Below are 19,451 nucleotides of genomic sequence, written 5' to 3' on the forward strand. Positions count from 1 at the left end.
TGGCTCCTGATCTGCGCTAGCCTTATATCACAACACATAGCTCATGTTGATCTTGGTGGTTAGCCATTCCATGGTAGCTAAAGCACGCTAATATGAGGAGCCCACTGCATCCTGCTATAAGAGTCAATAGTATGGTGCGGGCAGTTCCATGGTAGCGAGACAGCGCTAATGCAAAAAAACTATGGGACCGCCGCACTAGCGATCGTAGTCTGACGCCTGGCGTTGAAACATGTACGACGCAGCCCAGACGCCATCTCAGGCAGGACCATGGTTCATGAAAGACGACCCCTCAAAATTGGTGAAATGCGACGATACAATATTTCGCTGAAAAATAAAATGCCCCAGAAGAGAAACCTGCGCTAATGCAGCGGGAGACAGAAGTGAGAAAAATTGCGATCTGCATGGGCCAAAGCAATTGAAGTGTAGCGCTTCATGTCGTTTGGTACATCATTGATCCCTCAGCGTAAAGTCCAGGAGCGGCACGTCTACGTGGGCATTTCCATAACGCGGCCACTGAGTTGCTTCGAGTAACACGTAGCATATATGCCACATACGTTGCTGGGACGTTTTTGTTTCAATGTTGCTTTTGCCCCCGGTCTTGAAGTAGCAAGTTGTAAAGCGCCTCAGGGAAGTGGGCCGAGACTCTTTTTGCCGATCGATGCATACGAAACATGCCAGCCAAATCGCAGGTAGGTCCAAACGGCCTTTAGCCTGGTCTGATAATCTTCGGCCTAGAAGCTGATCTGCGCCCAAGATCTTTCAATTTGCTAGTTGGCGTACAGTAAAGGAATTGACTGGATGCGAGGTCTTATTTTCGAAAATGAGATAATATCCAAGTCATTTACTTTGACATACTTGCTGACAGATATGCTATCAGAAAGATGTGGTCATCACCGAATGCCCGCTGTAGACAGCTTAGAGACCCAGAGAGCTACGGGCGTATGGCGGAAGTCACATCACGCATCAGGTCAGGAGAGAGATTGCCTTGGCCAGCTTTCACTCGGCACTCACGGCACGCCGGGGAATCTAGACAGAGTTCCGGCACACTTGACCCGGCCTCTAAACCTCGAATGGTCAAGTCACAATTTACGTACTTTGGGGGCCAAAAATTGCAAGCAGTTTTTAAGCGCGGCCCCCCGCGCCCGCAAAATAGCTGGAATTGCGTGCAGTCGCTCACTCAAGTGTTTTTTGTGGTATCTGGAATCGCAAGTGCCAGGCAAAGTCCATTGTCTCGCCAGTTTAGGTCTCTGTCTTTCCTGCGATTTGGAATCATGCCAAATACAGCTACTTCCGGTCGAAACTCGACTGATCTGTCTCGACCTGTGAAAAGACGACGTGTCCCACTTGAACTCGACACGATTCTTTCAGTGAGTTTTACGCGCTGCTCCTACCCCCACTCCTCTTTTCGAGAAGACGGACTAAATCTGGCAGGAGTCAGATGGCTCGATCGAGGACCATCAGCTTTGCGACCATCTGATCAATACAGCCACGGAGTCAAACAAAAGGCTCAGGGCCGAGGTTGCAGAAACCCGGGGCAAGTTGACAAGAGTCCAAGGAGACTATGACGAACTGGAATCCAATCACTCACAGTGCCCATACTGGATACAACGGAATGAGTCGCTTGCTCAGACGCTGGACCACCGCTGTGAGAAGCTTGAGCAAGAGAATGAAAATCTTCAAAGTATGTGCGACGAGCTGAAGGCAGAAATTAGGCGCCTCCGGGGTCTAGTTCACGACGAAAGGGTTGATATCGACGGAGAGGGAAATGATGATATCTAGCTTTTGTCTGAAAGAATTGAAGTCAACTCTAGTTCTCCATGCATTAGGACCAATGACTCGAAGGTTGTCGGAGTTGGCGGTGGGTCCGATGAACGCGACTGGTCTGCAAGGTACAGTTCGAAAGTTTTCGAAAGCAGAGGTTGCCATAGACAACGTTGCACGCGGTTCGGGTTTGTCCTGGGTTCCTGGTGTCTCCAGGGCATCCCGACTCCTAGACCATATTTCTTCTCACTCATAGCTCTCCACATCCGCACACAGCGTACTTCCATGTAGTAGTGATATCAATCAATAAACTATTTTCCAATTCTGTAAGAGCCTGCGAGCGGAACAAGTTTTAATCTTGAATTTGACTTGTGTTCAGCAGAATTCAAGCTTTGCCAGTCGTATCACGTGATGGATATGCGGCGGCGACGACGCGCCCTAAAATCGGCCAGTGACTCGCCAAAGGCCAAAATGTCACCAATGGAGTATATATTGGCATGATCACATGTTAAGAATATGCCCCTCTCCTTTTCATGGTGCTTAAACACCATCGTCCGCTCGATATTCCTGAGGACCGTCCTATTTTCAAAGGGAAACAGCAGTGGATAAGATCTTCCGCGCTTTTCCCATGGTAGCCAGATGACTCAGGAGTATGACAGATCTGATCAGGACGCGCATATTCTATATCATCTTGATTGACATTCCGGGAGCGTTGGTCTATCAGAACAACACTTCTCGAACTCGGCTTTGTAAAAGCACCTCCGTTTCGGGACAAATATGTCAATACGCTGTTGGGTGTGCGTAAACTCTCTTCGGGCCTCTGGCCTGTTGGACACTTCGCGCTTGAATTTCTTGAAGCGACAACGTTCGTATGCTCGAGTCACCACTAGCTTGGTTTGGGCGAGCAAATCATAAGGCGATCGCTAGGTGGACTCGCTCAGTGGATAGGGGGTTTTTCGCGAAAAGGGTAAGAGAAATCGCCAGTGGTGAGCCACTTGTAGTAAGGTAAGATGTCACATAGTGTCGATGTTGGATTCCTGCTCGCCACGACCAATTGATGGCGTGCAGCTATGGCACTGGTTTGAGCTGGACAAGCCGTGGCGGTATGCATCTTAAGTCTGTTTGTGGGCATGTTGCTCAGAATGGCGTCTCGTTTGGGTCACTGGCGACGTGTACGTTGATATGAAAGGGTATCCAGAAGGTAGCAGTCTGACTTGGCCTGGGGCATTGTTGATGTGCTTGGGGTTTGCTCGGAGGCATGTTCTGTTGGGTACCACATTAGCAAATAGATAAGAGAAGGGACCCATGACTCACATATCCTGGTGGCTGATCAGCGATTCGGTGCGATTGGGGGCTTGGTGGCAAGTGCAGAATGTTCGTAGCTCACTTGGAGGACTCGAACCAAGACCGGGCTGGCTGTGACATCTAGTATTTCAACAATCTCAAATCGTTCCAGTCTGACAAGGGACATACATGCGCAGGAAGACTCGCTTGCAGTCTCATGATCAAAGAAGCTGGTGGGGATTGATCAGGGAATTGGTATTGGAACAGCTCGGTACAGCGAGGCTCATAGGTGCTTGCATACGCAAAGCAGGTACGTTGCCTAGTCTGGACAAAATGACCTTCATGCTAACTAGCTGACACAAGTTAAAGGAGAGCGAACCACAGCCGCATGGGCGCTGGCTGACTCAACGATGATGCGTGCTTTTCGTGTCAGTAACGACAGGGCTTAGAGAAACCAAAGGCGACGAACTTATCTTGGGACTGCTGAACCAGAATGGGTGACCCTTTGGCAAAGTTTGGCAAATGCTCCTATGCCCACTTGAAGGCGCACGACTTTTTTTCCCATCCGCGCCTCTTCTTTGGTGGTGTCGAGGGCTACCTTTCGGAACCCGCTCACAATCGCCTGCGATACGATGCTAGATGATTTTAAACAGCCGTACAATTCCTGCCGCAACGGTAGTATCCAGTCGTATAGGGCGACATATCGATGCTGCACAGTCACTTTTTGATATAATCGTAGACGTGAAGAGCTGGCGAGCTGCTGAAGGAGATACCCCACGCAGTCGTGATAGCAAGAACGGCTTTCATCTTGATTTGCAGCCTCTCTGATCTGTGATTTGAAACACATTTCTTCGTCGATCATGACGCAGAGGACCTTGACTTGAGCTGGGGCGACCGTCGCTCCGTTCACGTGTAGCGGGACCGCAGGAGGCTGACGCCGTTGCTGGCTCCGCGTGAGGTGGATGAACGATGTTTCCTACCTCGACAGCCGTACCAGATTGCGACGCCCATCTAACGCTCGTGGGATGACATGTTGCAAGACATGCGTACTCGTCTCAGCGATGGAGCCCACCTTCCATCGTGCGTAATTGTCGATGAAAGCGATGTCTCCCTACTAATTGGCCACAGAGACATCCATCAGAATTGTATATAGGAACAGGAGAAGGTGGCAAACCTTGCAGGCAGGCCTGCGTGCTCAATAGCCGTCTCATCAGACTGGTACATGTTCACGGCGGCCGACGCCCATCGCGAGGAGCGGGAACTCTCCACTCATCGGATGAAAAACTCCGGGATTCTGCGTCCTTGCATCCTCCGCAGTGGAAGGGTCCGATCCCACCGTTACAGCCGCCCTTAATATCAAAGCTCACCAGACTGAGACGCATGACTGACTCCGACGAACCCCAAATGATTCGGGGTAGCTGGTGTTTCTCGACTAGGGCTGAGATATGGTTGGCGACGAATGTGTCTAGCGAGAGAAGACGGCCTGGCTTCGGCAACGATGAGTCATGTCGACTTCCACACATCGGAATGGCGCCCAAGGCGAGGTAGCCATCGCTTCGTGGCGAACGCCGCGACGGTGCAAGACGCGTGCAAGGCACGTTCAGAGGTTTGCGTCAGGTCCCGCAGAGTTGATACGTCCTGTGTCGCTTGGCAAACGGCCCTTCAAGATAGTCAGCATGCATCCGATTATATGAGAGTCCACTCACGGTCTTTCCATCCTTTACCATGTCCACTCTTCGTCTTGCACTAACAATGCACGACACTGCTGAGGCAATGCAGATATCATCTTGGTGAGGATTGGCCTGACCTCACTTTCGACCGAACGCATCCTCCCTCTCGCGAGAACATTATTGTGGCTTCGGGTTCGGCCGCCCTTCGCGTCCTTCGGCTAGGATCATAGCTGTCGATCAGAACGGTCATGGAGCATTGGTGAGAGCCAACGTCCCTGATTGCCAACAAATAATTTATCACGATCTAGCTGCAGCTACAGCTGCAGCCGTGGAGGAGTGCACATGTAGCCTTGTTCTAGCACACCCCTCGGAACTTTGCATCATTCGAGACAACAGCGACGTGTGCGTCAATTTGAAAGTGGCTTTCAGGGTATGGCGGTATAACTCGAGCTGGGCATGCATCATCATTGGGTGCTGGAGGTCGTGCTGGAGGTCTTGCTGGAGGTCTTGCTGGAGGCCTCGCTGGAGGCACTATCTGTCGGGTATAATTTAGCAAGTCGATCAGATAAGAGGCTCATGACTCTCAAAAACAGCTGTGCACACGTTCTGGGCTAACAGCTTGGTTTGGCTAACGATTGTGGCCGGCAGGTGGGTGTGGAGTCTTCGTAGCGCTGACTTGGAGCGGTCAAATCTAAGTAGATTGGGCTGGTCATAACATTTGGTGTTTCAGCACAGTCTCATATTGTGTTGGGCTGATAAGGGGCTTACCTGCACAGGAAGCCTTGCTTGTGTTCTCATGGCCAAAGAGCTAGTAAAAAGTGACATTATCAGCTCAGTTCGGCTCGGCTCGGCTCATGGGTATTTGCAAACTCACAGAAGGGATGGGCCTAGTCTGGACTCAGGGTCTGGATGGAGGGCACGAACACGAGTAGAGAGTGTAGTGAACCACCGAGTGCGTAACGAGAGCTGGGTGACTTCAGTGCTTGGGGTGTGCACTTATCGAGTCAGCAACAGAAAGAGCTTGGAGAATCAAAGGTGAAGAACTTATCAGGGGTCTGCTGCACGACAGCATCTAAGGACTTCTGGTGCGAGGGAAATCAATCCAATGTGGCAAGGTAGAGATGACAGAGGACTGGGGGAGGCCGAATTTATAGGTTTTTCAGCTTGTTGTGTCACCGCTTGCTTCACATTGCAGCAGTGCGGTTCCTGCCTGTGCGGATTTTTGAGGGCATTGAAGATGCCTGTGCAAAGTGAGGCCTGTTGAACTTCCTTTACTGAGGTGATGGTCTGGGTAACAATCAACTGCAGGCCGGTGAAAAGTGAAAGGCCCTTTCAAGAGCCATGCCATGGCATCAGTTCTCTTTGCTACATCTGTTGATGCGGCGATAAATTTCCTCAACTTAATTCACCTACGTCTGTTCAAGTCTCAACCTTGTATCAACGGCCACATTTTCAACACTTGGAAACGATGTGCAGCGGATCACCAGTTCATTGCCACGATATGTGCAGTTATCACCATCGGTCACTTCCAGCATTGGCTGTAGGTTTTAAACCGAAGCCGTTGAGCGTGTTGTGTTCTGAGTAAGTCTACACCAACGCGCCTCACTTGTTGAAGCATGGCCGCGCAGGGTCCTAGCCACAGACCACTTTGAAATTTTCATTGATTGCAGCCATACCGCATTGGCTGTAGATGGTGTGGAAGTTGAGCACTGCATCTTTGATCTACTCATTCTCCAGAATACGTCGTCGATCGAATAAGGTAAAGTTGTATGACCCAAAACTAGACTCTACGCGGCGACGATACTGTAGAGACATATAAATATGGCGCAGGTGGATGAGCTGTAGACCTTACAAATACTTTGGAAGAGAGAGACATGCCGTAAATTTCCAAATATTTCTTGTCAATAGACTATCTTCATTCTCCCCGGAATACTTTCTACTTATGCCTGAAACTCCAAACCGAATTCTGATTGAGACTTTCTTCTCAGAGAATCAAGACCGTCGAAATGTGGCCGTGACAGTACGCACGGGTATGGGCATAGCCAACGCAGCACCCGAGAGAGTCTTCTGGAAAGTCTGGAAGCCATGCATAACACAGAAAGGCGACTCAACCCGAAGAAGCCCTGCACCACGCTAGACACGCAGATAATTCCCAGGTGCATTCAAAAGCTTTCTGAAGTACTTGGTCTCCCCCACCCAGAATATCGAGCTGTTCGAGTCCCCAGCGAACCTAAGCCACTGGGGATTCTCATATTTTTCGTCCTTGCTGACATGAATAGGTGCCTGCAAATATATCGGCGGCTGCGAGCAGGAATGACCACTACAGGCCATCTCAAATTCAGGGCAAATCAAGAAAGAGGGTGATCCATAGAGCCTAATGGCCATTTGATGCTGAGTGAGGGATATTTGATAGTGTATGGTCACCCCAATTTGCAGCAGCCACCAAAGGGATCTGTCAGGCAGCGTGGCGAAGGCCATAGAGAGTCTCTGCAAATCGCATGTCGCCAAGTTGGTCCACTTATCCCCGTATGATGCTTGGTCGAGCTTTGATTCACACGAAGGAAAAAATGCCTAAAGGCATAGATTAGAAGACATTCTCGAACATTGGCTTGGGTGACTTACGCAGCCGAAGCATATGGTTTCTTCCAGAGAGAGGTCCAGTGGAGACAGTTCCACACAATCATCGGTTGTTGTAGTCATTTCAGCTTCCACGATCACTCACACGCTGAGATTCTGTGGTGAGCAAGGATACGGGGGGAGAGCAGTGAATTTATATTTCCAAACGACGAGATGGCATTGATAACGAAAGGCAAGATCCAGCGTAAAGACAGCACGAAAACTTGGAAAACACGCAGAACTAGTCTCAGACGTCTGGAAAGTGATCCCATTAAATCGCAAGGCCGGATTTAGGACCACCTAGACCGGTCCTGGGAGCTCTTATGCTTCTGGAACGCTCGTGCAAGATCCCAGAGCCTGTCTTGTGCTTTCGGGGATCCAAATTGGGTATCTTTGGGACCGGCATTTTGGTTTCACGTGCAGGATTCTGGCCCGAGCGAGTTCTGGTTGCTAGACCTGGTCCTGGGACCTCTTTGAATGGTCCCGCGAATGACAGAACTCATTTCTACGTCGGTGCACATCATGGAAGAACATTCGGCCCGGACGCGAGGTCGTGGGTGGAGAAACACATAAATACATGCGACCCGTCCTACCTGTTGCATATCTTCTGTGCGGGATATCTACCAATTCATTTCTCCCACCGAGTGGTCTCACGTTTCTTGACACCAAAATCTAAGTGCTTGTGCTGTCATTTGAAAATGTCGATGAATTTTACTTCGAACAACAGTTACCTCCAGGTGGGAGTCAACCTTGGTAACATTTATACATGTGCCAAACCGAGCTCAGTCACTCATTCCGAAGATACAAGAGTTTCCATAGTGAGGGGTGGCATCGACGCTGCCACTAAACTAGCTCTGGACCAGGCTCTCGTCAAAGCTCAAAGATACCTAGACATGATTCAGCACGATGTATCTCAGCATACGCAAATTGTTCGAGTTGTGGAACGACTCGGTAGCCTTCTTCTGAACCTCAAATCCCTTCAGCCTGAACAATGGGGCTCTTTAGACAGCGGGGTCGTATCCAATGTCTTTTCACTCTTATATTGCAGCATCATGGAGTGCTACGAGCTCGAATCTACTCCGCTAGCAACCTCGTCGCCATGCGATGGACTTGTCGCCTGCCATCTGGCTCTTCAATGCGTATATGGCGCAGCTCTGATGTATGTTTCAGGTTTACCATTTGGCACTTGCCGTATGATTGATCTAACCACATCGGTATTCTAGGGATTTGGATGACAGAAGTTCACAGCAGCGACAGGTCACAGAGGCCATGGAACAATTGGGCAACAAAAGAGCCAAGTATCGGAACAAAGCGGAGCAGCCCGGGCCGGCCATATACCATTCCCAAGCGGTTCTCGATGTCTTGAGGAGGATTTGTGAGCAAGATCGTGCGACAAGCTCTGGAGGGGTGCATATGAGCTTCGACGGAGAAAATCATGGTTTCCGAATCTTTGAGAATCATGGCAGCATGGGACGCTTAAACTTTCCCCTTTAGAAGATCTGGGAGATTCGAGTAAATTCAGTGGGATGTGCATGTTCTATGATGTATCTGGATAAATCTATGGATGTCTGTCTCCTATTTAAACAACCCAAGGTAGAGGATTCAAGCCAAAAAGGGGAACTTTTGATGAACCTTTTCCAAGAGTTCAGCCTCTACAAATATCAAGGCTGAATATAGACCTTATCCGATAAATCTAGTCTCTGAAGGTTTGGTTTCTCTTCTGCCTCCGTAGGCAGTGATGAAATAGAACGGGTCCGAAGAGCCAATTGGAGGACAAATGGGGCGAACCACCGGGATATAACATCTCTGGCTAGTTCTTTACATGGCGAAGAATTGGACATGTCGAAGGGCAAAATAGTGGTTGAATTAAGTTGGGTCTGAGAGAGACCCCTTTCCAAATCAATTACATCATTATAATAGCGACTTACAAGAGCATTTATGATCTTTGGAGTTTCAAAGCCCTTGCTATACCAACAATACAACGAGGTATATGAGATGCGAACAAGGTGCTTATGCGTCGGAAAGTGGTCTTTACAGTATGGACTAGTATGCATATGGTCAATTTGATATTTGGACGTGAGTTTTTGACATATGCACTATGGAATACGGAACAAGTAGGATGTGGGCTTACTACAGTCCTTGGGGGCCTTCGTAGGGGTCATACAGATGGAGGCGCTGGATGTCCCTCGGGCGCACTAGTAACGTTGCGGTCCTCTTTGTCGACACGTGGTTCAGAGGCATCGTGTCAAAGCAATCATTGTCACCCAAAGCAATGAAAGGTGTACCTTGCCGTTTTCTAGGCCAATTCCTACTCTGGGACTTTGTTCATAGAGCACGATTTACTTCCGCCCAGTACAGTACATAAAAAGTTATTCTTCTTCCTTAACAGTACACAATCACGCTCGTCATCCGCACGACTAGACCGATGCATGTAACTGGAGAAGCTCGACAACGTCTGGATGGAAATTCTGGGCTGCAAGCGATAGGGCTGTATGTCCATCAGAGCCCCTGCTGAGCGGATCAACACAGTTCGTACTGAGCAAAGTTTTGACAACTTCAATGTGTCCACGCTGCGCCGCTAAAGATAGCGGCGTCTGCCCGGAAGGAGTTTTAGAGTCAGGGTCGATCGTTTTCTTTTCCAACAATAGGCCGACCACACTTTGGTGACCATTCTCTGCTGCGAGCGCTAGTGGTGTATATCCGTCAGAGTCCTTTTCAGTGGGATCAATACCTCGGTCAAGCAGTATTTTGATGACGGCATCTTGTCCATACTCCGCGGCCACTAGGAGCGGTGTCTGGCCTGGGCACGGACGAAAACATTTGTATGACCTTATATGAACATCAACACATTTCGCGCTCAGAAGAAGCTGGACAATGGTCGAATGTCCATTTTTTGCGGCACAGAAGAGAGGAGTGCGTCCAAGGTAATCTCCGTAGTTGACGTCGACGGAGTCTTGCGAAATAAGCATTGAGACGATAGATTCATGTCCATGCTCTGCGGCCAACGATAAAGGTGTCTGATTGGTTTCAGGCACGGTCCGGACGTAGGGTCTTTTTCCCTTGACTCTTTCTTCTCGAGTTCTTTCGTTTATCAGGGTTTTAGCTGTCGTGTCTTGGCCATGCTGTGCCGCCCAAAGCAACGCTGAGCTTCCGTTTTGCTGTATATTAAGACGATAAAGGTACAAGTTGAGAAGGGCGTAGAGATGCCTATTTGTTTGAACCAGGGCATTAATTTCACACTCTGCCTCGAGGCCTTCTGCTATCATCAGAATGAGTTCATTTGGTAGATTCAAGAGCGGCATTTGAATTTTTCCAATCTTTGACTGCGACAAGTTAGGGAATCTGTCACAAGAATGAACTGGATTCAGGGCGAGATTTTATTAGCTTCTGGATCAGCGGTCCTCCTGCGGTCCTCAACAAGTTGTATGATATGCCCAGATCGATACAGGTAATGTGTTAGTGGAGCTTCGGCAGGTAGGATCTCACTGAAGGCAGAGTAGCCCGCTGGGCAACATGGAACCGTGAATTAACCAAAAGCCAATTTTGCGTATTCCAATTCAAGCCTTAGCCAACAAAGCGTTGGGTAAGTCGATGAGTTGAAGTGAATACATATGTAATAAACTTGAACAGTTGAATGAAAGTAGGCTGCCTATTTAACTAAAACATTGTCATTCTCATCATAGGTATCTCCATCGTGTAATTCAAGCTTGAGATTTCACCACTCAGACCGGGTTACCAAAAATGTGTGCGGGTGCAGGAGGGAAGTTAAATCTGCTACCTTACCTCACCGGACGTTAATTCGCTTGAAGGGTTCTATGCTGGCCAAGAGACAACACCAACGGCCATTTCTTTAGAGCCAATTAAGGAGTTCTAAAATTTAACCGGAATATTTGGAATTGGACAGAAGAATTGGGAAATTGGCATACAGGTCGCTGAACCTGGACGATGATATCGCTGCCGGGAGCGACTGTCTGGTCAGCAGCAGGAAGTCCGATCACAGCATTCTGGGCCAGAGCGAGACCGGCAAAGGCAGCGAGGGAGGAGATGAATTGCATGATGATGATTAAATGCAAGCAGTGAAAATGATCCCACGAGAGAAGATAGAAGATGGAAATGAAGATTCGTGAAGAAGCGAGACTGATGTTGACTCTGAACAAACATTTGGGGTAAGAATCTAGGGTTTTTCTTCAAGTTCCACAGTCCCCATTCTGGTGACATGAAGTGCCTTAGGTGATGAGACATCCACCAGGTATCTGCACACTCAAGCACCATCACTCTTGCAGAGTTTCACCAAGCCTGATGTTGATCAGCGTAATTTAGAACAGGGTTCAGGAAACAGTCTGCGAGTCTCGGTAGGGGAAATTGCCTTCGAGGATGGCAGTACTTTTGCATCAGACATGCCTTCCAATTTCAAACCGCTTTCCAAAATACCAGCAACCTTTAGGGTCTTCCTTTCTTGCTTGGCCATTATCCAACCATGGAATCTCGTTTTTCAAATGCAGCATGCACTTGGTCAATGCATCGAGCTGCCTCCCGTCTGTATATTCCAACCTTTCCGTTGTCATATGTAGGTCCAGAAGCGTTCGTATTAAGCGTTCTTGAGAATTTCCTTCAATCTTCAAATTGACCACAAATATCCAAGTCTGATACCATATCTCATCCAAGCGCTTCAGACCTTTGTGACCCGCGAATGCAAAGATAAGTTTTTTTCGGAACCAAGATGGGTGGACTCGTTTGCGACCTTGATAATAAAACATCCCGTGCCACTGAGAGCCTTCTGGTAGTGCGGCCCCAATGGTCTCCTCTAAGCGCCCGATTTGGCCATTTATTTTGCTCGGGGTGACTCCATGTTGTCTACGAATGATGTGAACGTAGTGCACCATCTTTTGGTAAAGAGAGCCCAGGAGATTGCTGTCAGGTAGTGAAACTGGAATAATAGCGCCGAATTTATGCAAAAGGAGATATAGACGAACAAACAGAGCTGCAGCCACATAAGGGTACTGCAGACACGTAAACAGTGGTGCTTCAGACATGACTGGATAATTAAAAAAGGTTAACCTCGCAAAGTTGAACTTCAACGTTGTGCGCCGGTTTCGCGCTTGCCAAACACATGCGATATAATGCTGTCTGAGTCATTATATGGCTCCAACAGTTGGAGTCGATCAACATTTTCAGTCGATCAACATTTTGAGACACATATTCAGATGGCTGCTCAAGGTCACTTGTCTGGTTCGGCAGCAGAAATATCTGTGAGGAGTATGAGAGATGCCGCCTAATGAGAATATTAAAATTATGTACAAGATGCCTGCTACAGGCCAATAGGCTACAATATCTTCTCGGGTAGACGATAAGGGATGATAGTTCTGGATATAGGAAGTATACACTAACGTATTTCACAAGCGAGCCGGACACACAAGCGACCCGGACACCCCAACCAAAACGCGTCAATTAATTAGACCTTCCTTCTCCAACCACCCACCATGCCACCAACTCGCTCTCAAAATCGTCGAAAATTGACAGAATAAGAGGGGCGTATCTTATGTGCTATCTAAGCTATTAAAAAGCAGGAAAAATTGTCAATTCGTCAAGCAGCAGAGATATACGATATACCGAAATCAACGCTCTATGACCGGATAAATGGAGTCAATAACCGCGTCGAATCACGCGCAAATTCGACAAAATTAACCGAAATCGAAGAGAATTCGTTAAAGTAATGGATTATCTCTATGGATATACGTAGAGCGGCACTACGACTGTCTATGGTGGAAGATATGGCTAATCTCTTACTCGCGACACGTGGAACGACCCCAGTTTAAACCGTCGGCATTAATTGGGTCTCAAATTACGTTAAACGATACCTAGAGCTTATTACAAAATTCTTTAGACGCTATAATTATAATCGTGTAAAGTATAAGGACCTAAAAATCATTATGCAATAGTTTAAACTAGTTTAAAAGACGATTTGTGACTATAGGATCGATTCGGACGATATATATAACTTTAATGAGACGGGCTTTACGATGGGCTTAACCGCGACCGCGGGAGTTATTACGAGAGCGGAATACTACGGTCGGCCCTCTGTTTTATAGCCTGGAAATCGTGAATAGGTGACCTCGATTGAGTGTGTAGGCGCGTCTAGATATTACCTTCCTCCGATGATTATCTTTAAAGGTAAACTCCTCGTTGAAGGCTAGACTAATGGGCTTCTGGACGACTAGTAATTCGAAGTTAGTAAAAATGGATAGACCTCGTACGAAATTAGACTTCGCTGGCTTTAAAAGGTCTTTATTCTATTAACTTTCTTAAGGTTAAAGGGGAAATATCGACTTCTGGTTCTTAACGGTCATAGAAGCCATTTAACTCCAAAATTCGACGAAATTTGCAATTAAAATAACGTGATTCCAATTTATATACCACCGCACTCCTCACATCTTTTATAATCTCTTGATGTAGGTTGTTTTGCGGTCTTAAAGCGTGCGTACGGGAAGTACGTCGAGGATATAATACGGCGTGGTCAGAATCATATCGACAAACTCGACTTTCTTGATGCTTTTCCGACCGCTCGAATCGAAGCTTTTAAAGCGGAAACAATCAAAAATAGCTTCTTAGCAACTAGCTTAGTCCTATACAACCCAGATCGTGTGATTTCAAAGCTTAATATTCGACTTCGTACGCCTACACCACCACCATCTCGAGGAAGCCAAAGCAGCGCGTGGGAGCCTAAGACACTATCGAATTATAAGCAGCTTCAAAAACAAGCTTCTTCAATCAAAAAGCTCTTATAATAACGCTCGAAAAGCCCACCAAGCCCGTTGAATTCCGCAATAGATCAAGTTCTTAAAGCATATCAAATCACGATGCAATCAACCGCTTTTCTAGCTCGAGAAAACGAGCTTTTAGGCGCTGGCAACGAGAAAATTAAGCGAAAAGAAGCACGTTCTAAGCTCCAGATAGCTCACCCAGAAGGCCTATCTGTTGCTGAGCTTAAAGAATTGGCTAAAAATGCCAGAAATGATCAAATTCAACCTCTAATCGACCAGCCGACCGGTCAACCAGGAGCACAAGAACGACGATATAGAGCACCACCAAAATGCTCTCAATGCGGTATTCAGGGGCATAAGAGAACGCATTGCCCAGATTTAGTTAAATAGCTTAGATATTCAATATTATGTTGTTTTGGTTGAATTATACTAGTTTGAATTCTCAAAAGTTGATGGGGTGTCCGGCTCGCTTGTGAAATACGTTAGTTACTGACACTTTTCCGTCCGCTCCGCCAAGGAGGCAGAGATCCTCCGCACGCACAGGGAATAGGCACGCGGCCTGCATAAGAAAGCAGAAGTTCTCCTGCCCACGTGGGGTATTGTGATACACGACGTCAACGTGCGCTCTCTTGGCGTTAATTCAGGACGTCTGCAATCATTCTCAGACCTTGGATTTCAACGAACGCTGAATCGGATCTCTCATTCTAGTTTTCGATCTTTGCTTGGAAGCTATCACCACGATAATTCGGTGTTCTTGGTCTGGGAGCATGTGGAAGTTTCGGTCGTTCAAGTCCTGGCATCGAGGCTCGTGATCACGGCGAGTGAGATCATTGCAATTGTCAAGCCGATAAGTCGAGTCATATATCGCATCACAGCTAAAGCGGTCGCTAATTGAGAGCAGGTGCTTGAAGGAATTCAGTATTTGGCCGAACGCGGGAGAGTGCTGGCCACCTTGACAATGGATACCATTTTTCTCACTCAGTCTGGCAAAGTCAAGATAGGTACGCACATCAAACTGACTGCTGGTTCCCAATCCCCTAAATAATCATTTTTTCACCAGTGGGAGTCGAGGGCAGCTGCGAGATCACTACTTCGGAAATGGACGCTGCCACATTGAAGCTGTACGGTTAGCGGATATTGTCATCAAACTTATGGGTAAAAGTCATTCGACGCATGGATGGCCTGTCGAGATTGAAAACCTGCCTGATCAGCTCAGATCGCGCTCCTTGAGAGAAATTTTGCAGGTGAATACCCTCCTCTTCTTACTATGCTCTAAGACTAATTTCCCAGACAACCCTCTTTCAGCAAACGCCATGTCCAGAAGAATTAATATTGCTTGTCAAATTGACCAACAAAATCGCTTTTCACCGAGTCAAATATCATTCTCATCGCGTATGAGAATATTCATATCCTCAAACCTGACCCATCCAATCAGTCAGCTATATACAGCCTTTCGAATGCGAACAAAACTGAGCAATGATGAGCAGCACCTCTAGTTGCTAAGGAAGGACGACAAGTCTTATCGTGACCGGGCAGATTTTCCTGATATCTTTGAATAAAGTGGCAAGATGCGTGCATTGCAGTCGTCATACAAAATGTGAAAAGATCTACCAAATCCATTTCGATCTTTTTTCCCCTGTATCTATCGCTAGAAGGTACCAAATTTCAGACACTTTACGCAACCATTCACTTCCTGGATTTCCTAATGTACACAGATATTTGTAATCACGATTTTATATACAAGAACATGTGGTAAAATACAATAAGTCAATAAACACGCTTCTTGGAGATGAAGGTCAGAGGGATCTTTATGACTGTAAGGAGAATTCACTGGTCGAGCGCGCATCAAAACAACCGCTCACCGTGGTCATTTGAGTCGGTACTGTAAGCTTTGTTTATTTACCTGGAAGAATCCAGGAAGAGCATTTGGCACTCTTGAGAAACTTTGGAAATTATATATTCCGTGTCTGGCGGATGACATCTGTTCTAGTTGGCAGGTGGCCACCAGTATTTACTCGGCCTTGCTCTAAAGATAAGCAATGCGTCTCTCCGAAAGTGAAACTCCACCTTGGGCATCGGATTCATCCTAGACTTTACAAAGAATAAACACAAAATTGTCGGAGCAGGATTAGTGGTTATGCCTGGGCGGAGCATCGTGCTGTGCCAAACGCTGGTACTTGACAGCCTTTTTCAACACCATTCCATCCGAAAGCTGACCCGTTTCCTGGCGAAAGATTTCTTGCCAAGGGGAGCCGCTGGGAACCACCGGGTATTGTGCCTTGCTGGCCTCCTGGATTCTCTGCTGGAGCTCGCGGTCATCGATAATAATATCCACACGGCGTTTCCGCAAGTCAATGCGAAGCTTGTCTCCATCTTTGATAATGGTGAGGTTGCCGCCAGCAGCAGCTTCGGGACTCGCATTCAGAATTGATGGGCAACCTGATGTTCCAGACTGTCGACCGTCGCCGATACAGAACAGCGCCTCGATTCCTTGCTTGAGCAGTCTGCCGGGAGGGTGCATGTTGACAACTTCTGCTGCACCGGGGTAACCCAGCGGACCAACACCACGCATGATCAAAATTGTCTTCTCGTCAATGTTGGACATGGTTTCAAGTCGATTGTGGTAATCTTCGGGGCCATCGAATACCACAACAGAACCCTCGAACGCCTCCGGGTCCTCAGGGTTAGACAGGTAACGCTCCCTGAAAGCAGGGGAGATGACACAAGTCTTCATAATAGCAGAGTCAAACAAGGTACCCTTCAGATGAATAAATCCAGCATCCTTCATCAACGGATCATTGTAAGGACGAATAACACGACGATCCCACGAGTGTTTACCGCGGACATTCTCAGCCATAGTCTTTCCATTGCAAGTCAAGGCATCTCCATTAAGCTTGCCCTGATCCAGAAGCTCCGCCATAATAGCTGGGAGACCTCCAGCACGGTAGTACTCTTCTCCGAGATACTCACCCGAAGGCTGCATATTCAATAGAAGAGGAATGCTTGATCCAAGCGTATCCCAGTCATCCATTGTGACCTCAATACCCATATGCTGAGCAATCGCGTTGATGTGAATAGGAGCGTTAGTGCTACCGCCAAAGGCCGCGTTAGCCACGATTGCATTCTCGAATGCTCCGCGGGTCATCAGATCGCTGGGCCTGCGGTCTTCTTCGACCATCTCCACGATCTGCTTTCCGGTTTTGTAGGCGCATTGGGCTCTGTGCCGGTATGCCGCGGGGATAGCAGCTGAGCCTGGAAGAGCCATGCCGAGAGATTCGGCAAGAGCATTCATGGTGGATGCGGTTCCCATTGTGTTGCAGTGGCCGACTGATGGCGTCCTGTTTTCATATTAGCAAGGCACTAAACAGACATTCTGAACGGCAGCTCACCCTCGAGAAATGTAGTCCATAAATTCGTACTCATCAATTTCACCCGTGGCGTACATCTCTCGTCCTTTCCACAAAACAGAGCCAGCTCCAGTCAAAGCTCCCTTGGAGTACCCGTTCAGCATAGGTCCAACATTGAGACAAATTGCTGGAATGTTCTTTATTCTGTTAGCAATCATACTTCACTATGCAAAGGAAAATTACTCACAGCTGTAGCCGCAGCCATCAAGCAAGCAGGAGTCGTCTTATCACAGCCTGTCAAAAGAACCACACCATCAAGAAAGTACCCGGTCAACACCTCCACCAGACTCAAGTAAGCCAAATTTCTATCAAGATTCGCAGTGGGCCGTCTAGACGTCTCTTGAATAGGATGAGTCGGGAATTCAAAAGCGATACCACCAGCCGTGCGAATACCCTCACGGACACGCTTCGCCAGCTCTTGGTGGTGCCGGTTACAAGGCGCAATATCAGAGCCCGTCTGAGCAATTCCAATCATAGGCTTACCAGACATGAGCTCTTCACGGGTAATCCCGTAGTTGAAGTACCGCTCCATGTAAGTGGCGGTCATACCAGGGTTGCTGCGACAGTTGAACCATGCCAACGAGCGGAGTGTCCTGCCCGGGGTGTGGTCGAAATTTTCCTTGCCGGTATTTGAAGTCACATCAAGACGAATCTTGAGCTCTTGATTTTGCTGGCGGAGAGCGTTGAGCTCGGTAAGACAATCTTCGATCTCGGTCCGTTTTGGTGGGGTGTCACTGCAGGAACAGCCATCACACTTTTTCTGGCAAGACATGACTGGGAGAATATGTTATATTTTTCAAGAGGCTGAAAGTTCAGGGGAAATGATGTCTTGGGGGATTTTTCTTATACTCGGGAAGGTGCAGGGGCACAAGCATCCTTTCGATACTACATAAAGCGAGGCCGGGTTTTAATTTAGGCCGAAATCAGCTTCACCTCTTTCAGTCTTCTTAAATCTTGAGTGGACCCACATCAATATAGTCATTTTCTCAACCGGAAAGTGACCTTGGGGATAGTTATACCAGTGGAAGCAGGTGACCCCACCATCGGCAGAAATTGAGCTGCCTACGTGATAAATGCCGCTGTCTCCGGTGATGATGGTGAAATTCGTCCGAAATTATTATATTTACTGTAGAGAGATTTCGTGGAGGAAATGATGGAAAGAATTCAGACTTAGGTAGTCGTGATAATTACGAGATTTATAGCTCAGCCGTAAAACGACTAAAGTGAAGCAAAATAACATCGTTCCCACGTTAAGTTCACTTGGTGGTAGCAATTAGCTCGATGATACATAATTCACATCCAAAAGGTATTATCCACCTAAACCGAAGCGAGCATGTAAGAGAAGTTATTATTCATGGAGGGTTACGCCGAACTTATATCCGTGCAAATAGATTCATGATCTCCATCCGGGCCCGTCACATTGAAATTCGTCACATTGAAACTCGTGATATTAATATTCGTTGCATTGATATACAAGCAGAGTTAGCAAAAGTCAGGTCAAGTTCAACTTACATCGGGACTAGAACAGAAAAGGTTTCAATGTCAGGGCTTCACTGGAGTAGTTCCCACAATGACGGGTGTATAAGTGGCGAGACCCGAAGCCTTCAATTGAGTCGATTTCGAAACCAGGAAAATTAAACGGGAAGCATTTTAGGCAGTGAAATCTGAATATTGTATATGAAATTGAAGTAAAGCGGGAAGTAAAGCGGGAAGTAAAGCGGGAAGTAAAGCGGGAAGTAAAGCGGGAAGTAAAGTGGGAAGTAAAGTGGGAATTTTACTGAAACAATAGGCTGAAGAATCTGTACATATTTAATTGTCTCCTAAGAAATAGTGCGATAGGAGAAAATCAACTTCTTTGTTTTTCACTGTCTTGAAATTGGAATCTGGAAAAATACGGAGTATATACGTATTCTGGGCGAAGCCAGACATATACTTCTCAACTGGGAATATAG

The 19,451-nt window shown here is 47.4% G+C and overlaps 9 protein-coding genes across 9 annotated transcripts; 7 read left to right on the forward strand and 2 right to left on the reverse strand.

Moving 5' to 3' along the window:
• Positions 1-1,271: 1,271 nt before the first annotated feature.
• Positions 1,272-1,779, forward strand: N7466_001420 (uncharacterized protein; the record flags this gene model as incomplete). Its single annotated transcript, XM_057160818.1, has 2 exons — positions 1,272-1,367; positions 1,432-1,779. 2 exons carry the CDS (start codon positions 1,272-1,274, stop codon positions 1,777-1,779), a joined length of 444 nt encoding a protein of 147 aa, XP_057024103.1.
• A 6,250-nt stretch (positions 1,780-8,029) lies between these two features.
• On the forward strand, positions 8,030-8,825 carry N7466_001421 (uncharacterized protein; the record flags this gene model as incomplete). Its single annotated transcript, XM_057160819.1, has 2 exons — positions 8,030-8,490; positions 8,555-8,825. The coding sequence occupies 2 exons, from the start codon at positions 8,030-8,032 to the stop codon at positions 8,823-8,825; spliced, it is 732 nt and encodes a 243-aa protein (XP_057024104.1).
• A 923-nt stretch (positions 8,826-9,748) lies between these two features.
• On the reverse strand, positions 9,749-10,633 carry N7466_001422 (ankyrin repeat domain-containing protein; the record flags this gene model as incomplete). Its single annotated transcript, XM_057160820.1, has 1 exon — positions 9,749-10,633. One exon carries the CDS (start codon positions 10,631-10,633, stop codon positions 9,749-9,751), a length of 885 nt encoding a protein of 294 aa, XP_057024105.1.
• A 2,178-nt stretch (positions 10,634-12,811) lies between these two features.
• On the forward strand, positions 12,812-13,045 carry N7466_001423 (uncharacterized protein; the record flags this gene model as incomplete). Its single annotated transcript, XM_057160821.1, has 2 exons — positions 12,812-12,836; positions 12,885-13,045. 2 exons carry the CDS (start codon positions 12,812-12,814, stop codon positions 13,043-13,045), a joined length of 186 nt encoding a protein of 61 aa, XP_057024106.1.
• Positions 13,046-13,057: 12 nt separating this feature from the next.
• On the forward strand, positions 13,058-13,420 carry N7466_001424 (uncharacterized protein; the record flags this gene model as incomplete). The annotated part of the gene is made up of 2 exons (XM_057160822.1): positions 13,058-13,141; positions 13,289-13,420. 2 exons carry the CDS (start codon positions 13,058-13,060, stop codon positions 13,418-13,420), a joined length of 216 nt encoding a protein of 71 aa, XP_057024107.1.
• A 148-nt stretch (positions 13,421-13,568) lies between these two features.
• On the forward strand, positions 13,569-14,116 carry N7466_001425 (uncharacterized protein; the record flags this gene model as incomplete). The annotated part of the gene is made up of 2 exons (XM_057160823.1): positions 13,569-13,581; positions 13,785-14,116. 2 exons carry the CDS (start codon positions 13,569-13,571, stop codon positions 14,114-14,116), a joined length of 345 nt encoding a protein of 114 aa, XP_057024108.1.
• A 72-nt stretch (positions 14,117-14,188) lies between these two features.
• On the forward strand, positions 14,189-14,987 carry N7466_001426 (uncharacterized protein; the record flags this gene model as incomplete). Its single annotated transcript, XM_057160824.1, has 2 exons — positions 14,189-14,473; positions 14,643-14,987. 2 exons carry the CDS (start codon positions 14,189-14,191, stop codon positions 14,985-14,987), a joined length of 630 nt encoding a protein of 209 aa, XP_057024109.1.
• Positions 14,988-15,243: 256 nt separating this feature from the next.
• On the forward strand, positions 15,244-15,588 carry N7466_001427 (uncharacterized protein; the record flags this gene model as incomplete). Its single annotated transcript, XM_057160825.1, has 2 exons — positions 15,244-15,484; positions 15,542-15,588. 2 exons carry the CDS (start codon positions 15,244-15,246, stop codon positions 15,586-15,588), a joined length of 288 nt encoding a protein of 95 aa, XP_057024110.1.
• A 632-nt stretch (positions 15,589-16,220) lies between these two features.
• On the reverse strand, positions 16,221-18,271 carry N7466_001428 (IlvD/Edd family dehydratase; the record flags this gene model as incomplete). The annotated part of the gene is made up of 3 exons (XM_057160826.1): positions 16,221-17,430; positions 17,482-17,636; positions 17,687-18,271. The coding sequence occupies 3 exons, from the start codon at positions 18,269-18,271 to the stop codon at positions 16,221-16,223; spliced, it is 1,950 nt and encodes a 649-aa protein (XP_057024111.1).
• Between the last annotated feature and the right edge of the window lie 1,180 nt (positions 18,272-19,451).

Source organism: Penicillium verhagenii (genome assembly GCF_028828195.1).
Source record: "Penicillium verhagenii strain IBT 33310 chromosome Unknown utg000003l_segment0_segment0, whole genome shotgun sequence".
Lineage (NCBI taxonomy): Eukaryota > Fungi > Ascomycota > Eurotiomycetes > Eurotiales > Aspergillaceae > Penicillium > Penicillium verhagenii.